The 16,182-nt window shown below is 43.4% G+C and overlaps 2 protein-coding genes across 3 annotated transcripts; one reads left to right on the top strand and one right to left on the bottom strand.

Annotated features, from left to right (window-relative positions):
• Positions 1-1,554: 1,554 nt before the first annotated feature.
• Positions 1,555-9,391, bottom strand: RUNDC1 (RUN domain containing 1). 2 transcript variants are annotated; one of them, XM_037809782.1, is made up of 6 exons: positions 8,877-9,391; positions 6,778-6,783; positions 5,789-5,947; positions 4,618-4,816; positions 4,070-4,177; positions 1,555-3,663 (listed from the first exon to the last, which is right to left on the bottom strand). In XM_037809782.1, the coding sequence occupies exons 1-6, from the start codon at positions 9,372-9,374 to the stop codon at positions 2,798-2,800; spliced, it is 1,836 nt and encodes a 611-aa protein (XP_037665710.1). In that variant the 5' UTR covers positions 9,375-9,391; the 3' UTR covers positions 1,555-2,797. The 2 variants fall into 2 exon arrangements, with proteins under 2 accessions (XP_037665710.1, XP_037665711.1); XM_037809783.1 differs by lacking the exon at positions 6,778-6,783.
• On the top strand, positions 9,088-16,150 carry PTGES3L (prostaglandin E synthase 3 like). Its single transcript, XM_037809810.1, is given in 10 exon segments — positions 9,088-9,900; positions 10,255-10,261; positions 10,263-10,369; positions 10,489-10,555; positions 10,661-10,681; positions 10,684-10,761; positions 12,313-12,402; positions 13,108-13,161; positions 13,632-13,659; positions 13,844-16,150. Coding segments are annotated over 10 exon segments (645 nt in total). The 5' UTR covers positions 9,088-9,715; the 3' UTR covers positions 13,852-16,150.
• Positions 16,151-16,182: the final 32 nt, after the last annotated feature.

Genomic DNA, 16,182 nt, shown 5'->3' with positions numbered 1-16,182 from the left:
AAGACTTGATACATTCCAGAGTTATTTGGGCAGAAAATAAAAATGTATTTGCAAAGCCCCCTTGAGTGACTGGAAGAAACGTGGAAATACTAAAACTTCCCCACTTGGGGAATTACTGATATTTTCACAAGCATTGGGGACTACCAATTTAGAAGGCCGAGCCCTCAATCTTGGGACTTGCCCCTATGAAGCTTGTTACCACAAAGGAGAGGCTAAGCCTACTTATAACTGTGCCTAAGAGTCACCCCCAGAAAACCTCTTTTGTTGCTCAGATGTGGCCTAAGCCAACTATGCAGGTGAACGTACTGCCCTCCCCTTTACGTGGGACATGACTCCCAGGGGTGTAAATCTCTCTGGCAACATGGGACATAACTCCCAGGGATGAACCTGGACCTGGCATAGAGGGACTGAGAAAGCCTTCTTGACCAAAAGGGGGAAGAGAAATGAAGCAAAATAAGATTTGAGGGGCTGAGAGATTTCATATGGAGTCGAGAGGACATTCTGGAGGTTATTCTTGTGCATTATAGGTATCCTTTGTTGGTTCTTAGTGTATTGGAATAACTAGAAGGAAATACCTGACAGTTGAACTGCAACCCAGTAGTCTTGATTCTTGAAGATGATTGTGTAACTATATAGTTTATACTGTGTGACCATGTGATTGTGAAAACCTTGTGGCTCACACTCCCTTTACCCAGTGTATGGACAGATGAGTAGAAAAATGGGGACAAAAAGTAAATGAATAATAGGGAGGGTTGGGGGGGATGGGATGTTTTGGGTGTTCTTTTTTGCTTTTAATTTTTATTCTTAGAATTTTTTTTTTTTTCAGTAATGAAAATGTTCAAAAATTAATTGTGGTGATGAATATACAACTGTCTGATGGTACTGTGGACAACTGATTGTACCCTTTGGATGACTGTATGGTATGTGAGTATATCTCAATAAAATTGAATAAAAAAAATAGACAATACTGGGATGGTCCCAGGCTATGCCATATGTCTTTATCAGTTACCATCCATTCTAAATGATTTCCAGACAGACAGATACAAAAGGGCCAGTTCCCAAAGTAGTAACTGTGGTGAGATCTGCTGTGAGGATGGGACAGTAGGCCTGGGCGAGAGGGTGATAATGCTAAGGGCACTTTTTAGTAAAACAATGTTCAGAAAAATGTAACACCAAAGCTGAGCTGATCCAGGGTAGAGACAGAGGAGCAGAAAGGCCAGGAGCCAGACAGCTCTCAAGGAATCAGGTGCGCTGATACCAAGGCAGACTTAACCAAAGCTGAGGGTCTCTAGGGTCTTTGCAGAGAAGTTACAGAAAATACTGATTTTATTAGCAACCACAGATGTACCATTTTTCACATTTTACACTTATTTTGTTTCACACAGAAGGTGAATTAATTCTAACCAAATATCAATAATGCATCTTAAATAAGTAACATACTGCTGAAAAAAAAATTAAGTTAAAATGCACTGCACAATAGTGCAGACAGAAAGTGCAGCTGGCAATTTAATACATGAAAACAATGCTGAATCATTAGTGTTTGGAGACCATTTGTTTCCCAAAAAGTTAAAGTTACATGTTATTTTCCTGCTTTTTTTTTTTTTTTACAATCCTGGAGCAGTATCACAAACAGATGGAGGAGTATGAACTACAAGGGCTAAAATACTGAAAACCAAATAGGACCACCCTAGAGTCAGTTTACCATGAAACTGCCAGCCCCGTCTGTAAACAGTGATCTGCTTAGTACCTATTCCCATTATGGGAATGGACTGGAAGTCAGCCCAACTTGACTTGTGAACAAACCCTTTGCTGTTATCACAGGGAAAGGAGCAATCCATCATCTAGCCTCCGGGACAGGGGCCAGGTGAGTCACAACCCAGGGAGGAGTTGCTGCTGGTTATCAATGTGGATTCCTGTGTACACTTGCGCAGGTGCAAGGATTCTCTCAAGGATTAGACTTCTAATACATTTACTTCTGAAAAGACTTTCAGACTCTTGTTGGAAGGTACATAGAGGAAAGCTTATTTGCCAGAGGTCATATTAGCAGACACTGGTTCTCATTCTTCTTCAACGACTCAGCTTCAAGACAACAAAAAGACCACAGGCTGGCATGAGAAGAGGACTACCTTGTCAGAGATTTCAGTTCTTATCTCTACCAGAAAAGAGGGCATATATTGAAACCAACTTGTGGTTAACTCCCTCAGAAATGTTCTCAGATATACCCATTCCTAGTTTGAGATGCAGCAATGGAAAATACACAGCCTACTACCCACACTGCTATCAGAAAGGAGGGGTCAGTATTTATAAAAGGAATTTAAACTCTGGCCTTAGGACTCTCAAACATGCTTCAAGTGAAGGAAAATGGTTCCCAACTTGACTAACAGGAACCTCAAGCTGAATGTTTTCCGGGACCAACAACTCACTCTGTTGTCACTCGCTGGCATAACGAGAATGGTTAGAGCAACCCGAGTTTTCTAAAAACCAGACACGGCATTGTTGGTGGATTAACTGGGTGCCATGACAGATTTCTTGTCCTCAGGCTCAAACATATGTGCCCACAAGTACACTGTGGTCACATACCAGTGCACAATCTTTTTAACAAGCGAACCTCCAGCATATCTTTCTGACAGGCTAAGTTGGTGGGGAAAACAGACTTTGCAGTCATTTGGCTGGCCACCTAAGCAGGGTCTAGGGAAGATTTCTTTAACCCCTCCTCTCATTACTTGCTCCCATCCTAGAAGACTTACATATCTATCCCCGCTGAGAGAGGCACTGGTCTCTGGCCAGGGCATTCTCATCAAAAGGCATCTTTGATGTTCTTGAGCTGGCGCACAGCCAGGTCTACAGGAAGGCTGAACTTGAGACTGCTGAGGCGACTGAGCAGGTTTAGGGCACTCTCAAAGCCGGTGTGTGCCATGTAGCTCCAGGGCTGGTAGTGGGGCTCGATGAGTGACCCCGACTTGCAGATGAGGTTCACCCAGGACACCAGACGCTGCTCATTCAGTGCCATGCATACCAAGGCCTTCAACTCTGAGTCGGCGCTGCGCTTGAATGGGTCGTGCTCCATCAGCACCATGTGGATGGCTGTCAGCAGGCTCTGTTTGGGGGTCACAACAGTGCCTCCCATCACAGGCAGAGCAAAGGACTGGGAGAGTTTCCGGGCTGGGGATTCCACAAAAGCGCGGCCGTTCTTAGCGTGGTAGTACTTCACAAAGAGCTCCCAAGGGTGCATGGCCTCAGGGGCTGAGGAGAAGGCTGGCAGCAAACAAGCAATGGGGGCCATGACAAGGCTCATCCCTGGAGAGGAGGCGTACAGTCCGTGGGCCAGCAGGTCCCTCACGGCCACAGTCAGCTCCTTCCGCACAGCCGTGGTCAGCTCATCCTGGCCTCCTAGAGAGAGATCCTGGAGGTTGGCAGAGGTGATAACATAGTCATGTGGCTGGTGCCTCAAGGCCAGCTGCTTCACTCTGTCTACCGATACCTCCAGCCTCTTCAGTAAGGGAGAGTAGTCCCTGTCAGCCTGGTCCTTCTGCCATAGGGTCTGAGGGATCTGGCCCATGGCACAACCGAACTGGCTAACAGCAAAGATCTGGAGCACTGCCAGGGCTCGCCGCATCAGGTGGAGCCCTGTCTCCCGAACTCTCTTCACATCTTCTGGCTTTGCTGTTTAAAAAAGACAATGGCTCATCAGAGAGGTGAGAATGGCACAGAGGATTCAACAGGTCACAAGCTGAGATACATCTTACTTCAGAGCCATAGTACGGGACCCACATGCAGCCAAGAGCCATCAAGGGTGCTGTTAGACTTACTTTTTTGTTGTTGTTAATAACAGGTTTACTGAGATACAGTTCATATACTACATAATTCACCCATTTAGTATATTCAAATTGTGCAACCATCACGACAATCAATTTTAGAACATTTTCATCATCCCCAAAAGAAACACCGTCCCTTTAGCAGTCACTCCTTGTTTCTCCCTAAACACCATCCCCACCCTCACCTACACGAGCCATAGGCAACCATTAATCTATGTCTCTACGGCTTTGCCTGTTCTGGAAGCTGTACTTACTCTTGCTGTTTCCTGGAGGCAGTCTGCTGGTGGAGCCATTTCCTGTCTTCCCACCAGTCTTGCATTCACAGTGTCCACCACCTGTCTGCAAGGGGCTTCCTACTTCATCTGTAATCAAGAGTTATGAAGAGGAGAAACTTATTAGCCCCTTTATAGAAGATTTTTAAAGGAAGAATAATATTTACCTGGGCCTACCTTGTGACCAGAACTTTACAAATATTACCTTATTTGACTGTGTAAAACAGTAACTGGCATATAGTAGCTGGCTCAATAAACATTTGTTGAATGAATGGAGAATGAATCATTACTGTATGAATAAGGAGAGTGAGAATAAAGAGGGTAGTAACCTGCCCAAAGACACGAAGGCAGGAAGTGGCAGAGCTGGGATTTTAACTCAGGTTCTAAACCCCACGTTTTTTCCACTCTACCATTCTGACTCCCTTACTAAGTTACTGACCTTAAATCAAGAATTGACACCTGTAGGTATTAGCAATCAGAATATAGTTATTATGGGATCTGTCCACACTTCTCATCTCTCTCCCTCTGACCTTGGATAAAATTGATGAACATCTCGAGGTCTCGAATTTGAGTTTTCAGCTGCTCAACCAACTGTTCTTTCACTCGGGCTGGATTGACAATCTGAGCCACAGCAGCATCCACACGCTGACGAAGCTCTTCAGTGGTCAGTGAACTTATGTCTTCATTCAGATTCATGTCCAGTTTCTTTATTAACTCATCTATGATCACCTATTGAGACCACAAACAATCAGCAAACTTTCTAGCATTTTTTGGGGCAAGGGTTAGGGAGGAGGAGGAGAATCTTAACTAGTATGCCTTCTACCCTTAAATGGAAATCAAAGATACACAGAACTCCCAAATCTGTGGCAAAAATTGATGCACCTGCTGATCAGGCTAAGGCCTCAGAACCTCTACTTCTCTTGGAGTAACAAGAACCCTTGGTTCCTCTCTGACAGAAATAGTGCCTCTCACCCACTGCAAATTTTCTACCAAGTCAGTTGACTCACTCGGGGGAACAACAGTATGAATATTCCAAAGTGGGTGATAACCCAAAGAGCCTCATATTGAGGCTATCAGAAATAAATACTGATTTCTCTTAGTTTCTAGTTTTTCCTCATCCTTTCTTGCCGCATTCTAGGAAACTAGTGAAAAATCTCTACAAAACATCAAGGCACATTACAGCCAAAAAATAATATCCTGGTGACATTATTAGGATGGTTTTCAAATCCAGATAATGTAACTCTAGCCCAGACAAAAAACAGTCACATCACAGGCATAGACATAACATGCAAGGGAACCTATAGCTGTCTTGCTTAAGTAAATATAGTATTAAAGTCAGTCAGGATTCCTTGATTATTTATTAACTGGTGGTAAGTGCCAGAAAAAAGCTAGTCTACATTGTATAACGTACCCCAGTAGAAGTGTTTTAATTACCAAATGAAAGAAATGATTCCGTGTTGCCATATTACTATTATTAATAACCACCCAAAAGGAAGAGATCAATCATCATATTACAAAGCTTTAGAACCTATGTGAATAAAGAATGGTCCCATGTAATAGCAAAATTTCCCTCTCATTTAGGCCAGCTCAGAGATTCTCAGTAAGGCTGAGGGAGAATGAGCTGGTAGAGTTGTCCTATGAATGCTGGAAAGGACAAGTTAACCTTAGGCAGTGGTAGAGGTGCCTCCGAGGTCTGCTCACCCGTTGTCTTTCCAAGACCACAGACTGTGGCAGGGAGTCATAACTGCCCTCTTGATAGGCAAAAGTTTCCAGGTCATCCAGCTGGGTCTTGAGCTGCAGTATCAGTTCCTTCTGTTTCTCCCTTTGGGTTTCCAGATGCTCTCGTTTCTCCTGCTCACTCTAAGACAAGAAAATACTTAGGTCTATTTCACATGAAAAGGAAAACTCAGGGCACATAAAGAATCTTCTCAAGCCAATAATGACCAGTAAAATACAAAATTTTTTCAAGTAGTTCAAATGAAATGCAGAATTCGTAAGATTCATAAATTAGAATAATTATTCCATCCAGGATAATTAATTAAATGTGTGTTTTCTTTAATAAAGTTATCTGCCCCTTACTGGAAATAGGATAGTAGTAATACAATGGGGCCTTTTGTTAAGACTGCTTTTTTCCCCCAAAGGTCTAGTCAGGGTTGAGACAACTCATCTTAGCCAAGATTGACTCCCAGGAATTAAACATGCCATCCTTCACAGCCAATGATCACAGCAGAACTCAATACTTCATGCAGCCAAATTTTGCAAGAGAATCTGAAGGTTTTGTAACTCATAACTCATCTTCTTGAGGTTCAAAACCCCTCCAATGTATATAGGCTAGTTTTTGCAAAATCAAAAGAATCAAACACAGGTGCCTAGGGCAGTGACAAAAACCCAGAAGCCAAGCAATAGGGGTGAGAGGGTAACAATGTTAAAAAAATATGTCTTATAGGTTTCCATGATCAGCGACCCCTATTCTCATTGTTGGCCACCAGGGAGTTTCTGCATTGTATTGTTAAAAATCCTTCAGGATGGTAAAGTCTTGCCAGTGTACTCTCAAATGCTGGTTCTTCCTTGCCTTTCTTGAGTATCAAAACCAAGACAAGACAAAAGCAGCAAATCATTTTAAAGTCTAAGGCTACATTTTAAACTACAAGTCTATGGGATATTAAATTTAGTCTTAAAATGGTACTTACCAACCCCTCCAAAAGTAAGGTATGAGAGAGAACAAACGAAAAACAACAAATTAACTTTGGTTCAAGTTACTTTAAAAAGCAATCGTCTTGCTCTAGCTTTGCTCAAAATAAAAACAAACCTTTTCTCATGATAGTCCCTCTCTCATCCTTTAGAACTCTGTCCCCTCCCCCTACTTAGTGAAGGCCTAGCTATCCTTTAAGAGGGTTCCTTAGTTTCCCCAGGTGGAACTGATCATTTCCTCCTCTGTATTTTGTATACAACTTCTACTCTAACTTATAATGCATTGTCGTTATTTGTTTGGGATTCTGTCTCCTGTAGTCCATGAACTCCTTCAGGGCAAGGGCCTTGGCTTGGTATCTGCAACGCCTACCACAGTGCTTGGCACACAGTAAGCTCTCAGTACACATTTGTTGACTGTTCCTGAACTGAATTAGGACTGGAAAGACAAATTCTCAGTAGTGAACTCTAAGTGGAGGAAACTGTCTAACTAGACCCAGGAGAACTGGGGAAATTTTTTTTGTTTTTGTTTGCATTGTATCCTAACTTTACAAAGTCAAGGAAGAAAGGAACTAGTCATAAACCCTGATTCTGTTTACATGACTGTGTCTGGGGAACTCTGTCACTTGTCGTGGTAGCTACAGTATGATAGTTCCTGAAATGTAGGCAAACAAGTTTAATAGGAGGGAACAAGGAACTCTGGAGCAAGGCAGGAAATAAGAGAAATAATTTGCAGTATGAGGCAAGATAAGAGAATATACTGGTTTAAAAACAATACAATTGGAACTGGGAAGAAATAAGTCATTCAGTTCAAAGCTGTCCCCCACATTGGCACTACCTGTTAATGTGTCAATGTATGCACACAAGATTACAGCTGCTTACTAAGGGGGACAGAACACTGCACCTTTTTTTTTTTTTTAAGTTGTACACTGTTTCTGAAAGTGAAAATGAAGAACAGCAAAAAGAGAGTATCAAATCCAAGCAGAACGTTCTTGATGCTTACTCCTGAAGAAGGCCAGACCACAGTAATTCTTTCTATCCTTTCTATTCCTTAAAAATCTGGCAACTTGAGATGGTATTCTTTGTGTAAGGAGCTGTGAGAATGTGGAGAGAGGGTGGAACAGTAAACACAGGAATCTACTGAAAACACTTCAGATAAAAATAAACAAGACAATATCTGCTACTGATAAGTCTTCTAGGCTAAAACCAATTTAAGTGGAAAGAAAGCTACATTTGGGTTGTAAGTTGAAGAATAAAAAGGTGGAGAAAAGGCAGCTTGCCTCTTCAACACCTCCAACATGCTATCCATATCTGTGCAGTTCAGAGATTCAAAGCCTGTAAGGAAACTATTCCTTCTACGATGTACATAGAATTTTATGATTTCTCAGTGTTGGTTAACTGAATCCATGTTGTCACAGTTACTAGCGGGACCTCATTAAGAATACCTACTTATTAAGCACGATTGGGGTGGGGGTAAATATACCAACATCAGAAAATCCATATAATCAGGAGTCGTGTTTCTTTCAATTGCTAAGAAACCCTGCTGTTCACTAAAGCTCTCACCCAGACAAGACATTCTAAAGACTAAAGACTTTGTCTAGATTCTAGGAAAGCATGTAACAGGTTGTTGATCAAAATTTCCTTAAATTCCAATTCACTTGCCTTTCACATTCCAGACCCCCATAGAACAGCCCAATTTCTCCAACCCCCAGAGTCGGAGTACTCTATCAGCAAATATGTCCTGGACTTACAGACTTTTGGGGCAAGGGCAAGGTGAGCGGGAGCAGCACTGCTTCGGTTGCTCTGTTGTCCTCTCAATACTCCCTTCGCTCGCTGCTCCCCTGCCCCTCACGTCATCACACACCTGTATCTCTCTTAACACATCGCAGTACACACCTCTCACCTTCAGGTTCCCATGCCTCTCTATCTTTCCGACCTGCAGCAGACTCCGCACACCTGTCTCCAGCTTCCTCGTTTCCGGCACGAGTACTAGTCCGGTAGGGTCGGCATCTCACCATTTCTATCCCTGTCGGTGTCAGCCTAGCCATCCACCTACCCCTCCCATTACAATATACTTCAGGGCTCAGTCCCATCTGCTCACCTGGTCCTTGCCCCACAACCGTGGTTGGTCTCCCGACAGCCCGTCGCCCTCGTCGCTGGTGGCGTCCCCGGGGCCCCCGTAACCCAGGACATGAGGGCAGCCGCGGAAGGCGAAGTCCTCGAGTTCGCGCAAGAGGCGCTGCTGCTCCGCCGGCGCCCCGCGCACCACCTGGCGCAGGCGGAACTGCACTTGCGCGAAGTGCGAAGACAGTGCGAGCAGCGCTGAGTCCAGCCGCCGCCGCTCTGCCCGCAGCCGCCTCAGCGTCCGGCCTGGCGAGTCGGGCGGGGAGGCCGGGGTCGCGCCGGGTTCCTCGGCTGCCGCTTCTTCCGAGAACGCAGCCATCCCAGGCCCGGCCTCCGCCACAGCCCCCACTGGGGCCCAGCGCACGGCCTCGCACGGTGACAGCGACTCCTCTTCCTCCTCCTCTTCGTCCTTCGCCTTGGGCCCAACGGCGGTCACCACCATTACGGGATCCGCAGCAGCCTCGACAGCCGCCATCTTCCCGGAAACGCCGCCGCACGTCAGCCGCGCCCCTTGCTGCCATGGCAACGGAGTGCTGGCTGGGAAACCGGGAGGAGCGGACGGGCGGGGCTTACGGTTCAGACGTCACCGAGGGCGGGTTTCTCCGGGATTTTAATTCGGTCTTATTTTTTTATTGAGCGTCTATTGGAATCAGGCACTGACTGTCCTAAGCGGGAGTAAGTCCTGCCTGCGGTCTACCCCTCATTCCACGTGTATAGCATCCAGTCTAGATCTTGTGCCGGTCCCAGCGGAGGGATCCTTTATTCTTAATCTGTACATTTCTGGAGATCCGCGAGACGTGAAGGGCTTCAGGGATTATGCTTTCCCCGAGTCTCTCGGAGTGTGGATCCCTTGGCTGTAGATCCACGCTCCCCCTACCTCTTAACCCTTTCCCCAACCATATAAGGAAAGGCAGCTGCTGGGGCGTCCCCAGGATCTAAAGATAGCAGGTTCCTGCCACCGACTGCGAACGCCACTGGGCAGAGGGAGCCGCCATGGCACGGTGAGTGTCTCCCCCCGCGAGATACCTCCTGGCTCTTTTCCCTGGAGATCTTTCCGTGTCTCTTGGGCACTCCAGGTTCTGCAAGTTCCGTGAGAGCCCAGACCCCAGGTCTCCGTAACTGGGGTGAGGGGAAGTGTGACTTGAGTGTTGTCCCAAATTCCCTGGTCTCCCACTTTCTTGTCTCCTCACCACACACCCCACTCCCATTACTCCCCCTCGACTCCCTTCTGTCTCATTTAGCTCCATTTTGACGGGACTATGTTGTCCAATGTCCCTAGATTTTCCTCTCCCTCCACCTTTCCCAAATGCCCCTCAAGTTTTTCCAATGAAGCCTCACCTTCAACTCCCCTCCAGGCAACATGGCCCGGACCCTGTGGTATGACAGGCCCAAGTATGTCTTCATGGAGTTTTGTGTTGAGGACAGCACCGATGTCCATGTGCTTATTGAGGACCACCGCATTGTGTTCAGGTAATGGCTCTCCCCCTCTGGAAGGTCAGGCATCCCAGAAACCTTCCCTTTCTCCTAATGTCCTCCCCCTCAGAGCCCCCACTCCTCCCTACTCCCCCTCAGCTGCATTGTCTCCTTAGTTGCAAGAATGCTGATGGAGTGGAGTTGTACAACGAGATTGAGTTCTATGCCAAGGTGAACTCCAAGGTAAGGGTGTTGGGACAGTATGGTCTGCTTGGAAAGGTTGCCCAGGGAAACTGGAGATTCATTCTAAACTTCAGACCCTAAGAATGAGGCCTCTCTAAATGGCAGGACTCCCAGGACAAGCGCTCTAGGACCGCTCTATTACTTGCTTTGTGAGGAAGTGGAAGGAGAAGGTGGCCTGGCCCCGGCTCACCAAGGAGGATATCAAGGTGGGTGTATGGCCTGCCCCTTCTCCTGTGCTGGCTACCCATGTTTCCAGGAACACAAGTTAGATCTGGGAATCACCCTTGCCTCCCTTCTGACCAGGAGTTAGCCATTCACCAGATCCTGCCAAACTCCTAAACACTCCATTATTTCTTCTCTCCCTAGTTCAGGCCTGATCCATCACTGGGCGGGGTCTTTTACATATTTTCAGCCCCACCTTCCAATTCATTTGCTGGCATGGTCCCAGCATGGTCTGTCTAAAAACACACATTTGACCCTGTCACTCTCCCATTTAAGGACCTCCAGTCGCTTCTCCCCTAAAAGTTGAAAACTAACCATCTGCTGGCTCTCAAACTTATTTTCATAATCTTCAGTGTTAAAAAAATTATTTTGATTGTTTACTGACATTAAAATTTTTAATTAGTTGCTGACATTTTAAAAATGTGGAGAAATAAAAAAAGAATAAAAAACAAAACAAAAAGAAAATAAAATGTGGAAATTCATCTAACAATCCAGATTATCACCTTCTTTTGACAAATAGGAGAATCTGGCCACACTGGTATAAATTCCCAAATGCCTAGAGTTGGAGCTTTAAATGGGGCATGAGTTCCACCTCACTTCTTTACTGCTTTGCATTACCTCTCTCATTCTTTTAGACATTTGAGCCTGTGACTCCCTGTCCTTTAGGCTGAAGTCCAAGCACCTTCTTATCTGGCACACAAAGCCATGATCTGACTATACCCGCCCTTCTGCAGCCTCATATTCCATTACTTTCCACCTCAAACTTGACATTACAATCACAGCAAAATGTTTATAGCTCTTATGGACACAATGGGCAGTTTCTTACCCCCGTACCTTTGCTCAGGCTGTGCCATCTTCCTGGAAAACCTCCATCCCCACTATCTCCACCCACCTAACCCCCTAGACCCTGCTTCTCCAAGAAGCTTGGGTTCCCATAACACCTACATCACACTTTCCACACTGTATTATAATAATTTGTTTATATCTCCCTCTCCTACTTGCTTCTTGATAGCTAGGGCAGTGTGATGAACAGTTTTTATAATCTCCGTGCCAAGCTCAGGAGTCTGGCACATAGTATATGTTCAATAAATGTCTGATAAATGAATAAGTGATTACTTATTTCCCTGCCTAAGTGTGGGAACTTTGTACTCCAAATTTATCTCTGACTCCAAGGGAATGCAGCTTATTTGTCTCACTTCTGTGACTCCTATGATGCCTTATGATATAGTTATTTTTCCAGATGTATTATCTCTGTAGTTAATCTGCAAGCTCCTGCAGAACAGAACTTCTATGCTTTTTTATCACCTACAGTGTCAAGTATTCTGCTTGGTACTTAGTAGGTTCCAAGGCAATATTTGTGGATGATGAGGATGAGATGGCAGCCTGGAGGGAGGTTAGTCAGGGGTGCTGTTGGGAAGATGGTACCCCATTGACTCTGTTTCCCACCTGCATGCTCCTGTGCACACACCCACACTCTTCCATGCTCTTCTGCTGCTGCTCTGATGGCTTGTAATTCTTCATGCTTCCTCTTGTAGCCAGTGTGGCTGTCTGTGGACTTTGATAACTGGAGAGACTGGGAAGGGGATGAAGAAGTGGAGCTGGCTCAGGTCGAACATTACGCAGAGGTAAAAGAGAGACAGCATCTGTCACTCCCTGCCCATCTTGATCATTCTGTGTCTCCTTTGTCACACATTTCTGTGGATGACTGTCATCAGGGCCGGGCAGAAATATACAAGCTCTCCAGGCAGGCTACTCACAGCTGCTGATATTCTTTACATATTTTAGTGAACGTTTACTTAGTAGGGATGACAGAAACCAATACTCTATTAGTGAAATTGTATGTACAGATTCACTTTCTATTCACAGAGTAGAGCCTGTGTTCTGAAAAAGTTTGGCCAAATCTGTTCCCACTTTTCTGTAACTCTTCTTCTCTCTTCTATTTTCTGTTGTTCTTTTTTTCCTCCTGAACCAGACAACATCATGGGGAGCTCAAATTAAGCAATATAAAATCCATATCATAAAATTAATCACTGGTTCCCAATAAAGAGCACCTGACATGTTATTGGGCTGCAGAATTTCTGCTATTTATTCATGACACAAACCTACCCTAGTAAGGAGTGTACTCTGTGTGTGTGTTTAAATTTCCTTTTAATAAGGGGATTGATTTAGTTTTCTTCAATTAATTCCAGTAATGTTTTAGGGGCTTTTAAAGATGGTGACAGTTGCTTGGCGGCTCTGGTTGGGAAGGTTCTCCTGTGGTTCATTGATTAACGCAGGTTGCTTTTCCCTCACCCTCTTCTCCTTTGTGCCTACTTTTTTCTTCCCATTAGCTTTTGAAGAAGGTCAGTGCCAAGGGACCTCCGCCTGCCATGGATGACCTGGACGTAAGTGAAGGCTGCCGTTCTACCCTTCAATTTCCTTTCAACCCTGAAAAATAAGATACTGGAAAGCTTCTATCCCAGTTCCTGGCACACAGTATTGAGGCCAGTTAGCTGAATCTGAATTTGACATGGGAGATGAGTGTTCTTCTCCAGGCTTTAGATAATCCCAGCACCTTCTCTCCTCCCTGCACTGTCCCTGTTTCTCCACCCTGGAGCAGACCTGTCCCTGTTGAGTATCGTGTTAATTAAAATTCTGAAACTAAAAGATGCATGACATAGTGCTATTTGAGTACCAGTGGTTTATTTTATTATCCAAAGTTTAAATCCTTTTGTATTAGCCTCCCAAGAAGTTGTGGGGTTCAGAAAATCACAAAGGAAAACCTGGAGAGCAAGAGGGAGTGAACAGCGTTTGTGAACACTATTGTTCTCTTTGCAAACTCTACAGGTACTGTTGTCTTTTTTTCTCCCCCTAGGATGATTCTGACAACACAGATACAACAGGTAATTAACTTTCTATGACAGCATAGCTGCGGAGGAGGCCATGGCCATCTTTCAGTCACTCTGAAAAGCCAGGATTTAGGTCCTTTCAGCTCTTTGGTTAGGTACCAGGTCCTTTGAGATCTCAGAACTTTCCTGGAGGCTCTTTACTAGGGGTCCTCCCTCATGCTTTATTTCTTCCTCCTAGGCACCTGACTATGGCTGCTGTGTCGGATGGCAGGATGGCGAGTAGACTGGTGGCGCTTCAGACTTCCTACTGATGGGCTTGTAATCTTGGTGTTTGGGCTACTCATCAAGGCTCTGTTTAGTATATGAGTATGTGTATGTATGTGGCAGAGTGAAAGCAAAGGAAGAAGCCTATAGATTATAATAAATCCCTCGGAAGTGATCTTTGTCTCTTTACTTCTTGTACTTCTTCCTCCTGGAGTCAAGACTCTCCTCACTCTAGAGTTCTTCCCAAAGAAAGGGTTGGGAGTGGGTACCAGAAATTCTGGCCCTTGTTGTTGAGGCTGGAAAAGGAAAGATTTTGGGGACAAGCTATGACCAAGTTGGGGGACTTCTCTCTGGCCAGGTATGTGTTCTGATTTCTCTGAGCAGAAACTAGCCTTTTGCTATATGGCTAATACTGCCACCCCTAGAAACAGCCAGAAACACCCCATCTCAGCCCCCCTGCACACTCCAGAAACCTCTTTACGCTTTTAAAACTAGATATTACTCCAGTTAATGCCTATGTCTGTTTATTCCTCCATTCATCAGCTACCCCATTCATTCATACTTTTTGAGTGCCTAATGTGTACAAGAGAGTGTGACTTAAAACAGAATGCAATAGCCACAGACATTGCCCTTAAACTAATGGAAAGATATTGAGAATTTTTTTTTAAAAAGTAAACTTTAGAAATTATTTAAGTAATATATGGACATAGTAAAAAAAAAAGATATAAAAGGATACAAAATTTAAAGTAAAACCTTCACCACCACTCTTGTATGGATAGCCAATGATAACAGTTTCTCAAAAACTTTTAACTATCTATGGATATACTGTATATATTATAAATTCTATAATACCTATAATAAATTTTATATAGTATAAGTTATATAATCTATACAACAAACATATGGGATATGTACAATGTCATGTAGAGTTTATATATAGTATATGTTAAAATTTACTACATATATAAGTAAATGCAGTATACGAGTGTGTGTATACAATTGCAGTCATACTATGTACATCTGGCACCGTGCTGTTTTTTCACTTAATCTGTCTTGGAGATCCTTCCAAATCAGCACAAATCGATCTATTTCATTCTTTTTGATGGCCGCACGGTAGTCCATTGAATATATTTTCCATTATTTAACTGGTTCCTGATTGAAGGACCCTGAGGTTGTTGTTAGTCTTTTGCTATTTTCAAACAGGGCTGCAGTGGAAATTCTTACATGTAGATGTTTTCATTCTTGTTTAAGAATATCTGTAGGGTAAATTTCTGCTAGTGGATTTGCTAAGTCAAAGAGTAGATACATTTAAACATTTTGATAGCTTTTGCCAAGTTGTTTCTTTGATGAAGTTGCACCAATTCTCCCTCCCTCCAACCATTCTCCAAAATCTTTTAGATCTTTGTCAAGATTAAAAATTGTAGCTGGTTTTAATTGTAGCTTATAATTAGAATTCTAATTTAGAATTTGCTTTAAATTATAAGATTGTACATTGTTTATTTTTATTAATGGTTCATATTTACTTTAATATGCTGTGTCCTTGACTTTTGTCTGTTTTGCTATTAATACATAATTCCTTAAACTTAAAAAAAACTGAAAATAAAAAGCTATATTTGTATCATACTTTCTAATTTACTAAATATTTACATATTATCCCATTACGAAAATTTGAACCTCATATCAACCTTATAAAGTTAAGTATGTTTTTTCTTCATAGGTGATGAAGCAGGTCACAATAAGTAGCAGAGCTGGGACTTGAACTTGTATAGCATGTGTCCCCTTATCTACAATTCTGAATATGGATAAGTTCTGAAAACCAAAAGACTTTTTTTTTTTTTTGATGCCACTACTCATTTGGTAGCAAAACTTGACCTAAAATGATTTATTTATAGTCCTTATTAATTCCATTTAATGTATTCATTACTCAGCATAAATACTAATATGTTGGATTACACCTGTTGCCCAAGAGTCTCAGCTGAAGGTGTTACATGATCCATGGGGTATGCGTTGCCTTACTTGCCTAAAACCTGAGAAATTCTAAATTCTGAAATATCTGGAGTCTTTAAGCTTTATTGATTTATAAAAGCAGAAAGTTAATTTTAACTTTTCATCCTTTTAACATCTTAAGGCATTGATTACAGCTTTTAACTTATGTTAACCTCTTTATCTACACTGTCCAACAATAGCCATATGTGGTTACTGAGTACTTGAAGTGGGGCTAGTCCGAAATGAGATGTGCTATGAGTGTAAAATAAACACCGGGTTTCGGAGATTTTGTACGGAAAAAAAAAAAAATGTAAAATATCTCACTTT

The sequence above is a fragment of the Choloepus didactylus genome, chromosome 18, assembly GCF_015220235.1.
Source record: "Choloepus didactylus isolate mChoDid1 chromosome 18, mChoDid1.pri, whole genome shotgun sequence".
Classification (NCBI taxonomy): Eukaryota; Metazoa; Chordata; class Mammalia; order Pilosa; family Megalonychidae; genus Choloepus; species Choloepus didactylus.
This window is presented reverse-complemented; position numbering and strand designations above follow the sequence as displayed.

What these genes read in the sequence shown, in the direction of transcription:
- RUNDC1 (XM_037809782.1), bottom strand. Translation starts at nt 9,374, where the DNA reads ATGGCGGCTGTCGAGGCTGCTGCGGATCCCGTAATGGTGGTGACCGCC. An exon ending in GTTCATCAATTTTATCCAAG is followed by an intron (nt 4,178 to 4,617) that starts GTCAGAGGGAGA and finishes TCTTGATTACAG; the next exon opens with ATGAAGTAGGAAGCCCCTTG. An exon ending in GCCTCCAGGAAACAGCAAGA is followed by an intron (nt 3,664 to 4,069) that starts GTAAGTACAGCT and finishes TTTTTTAAACAG; the next exon opens with CAAAGCCAGAAGATGTGAAG.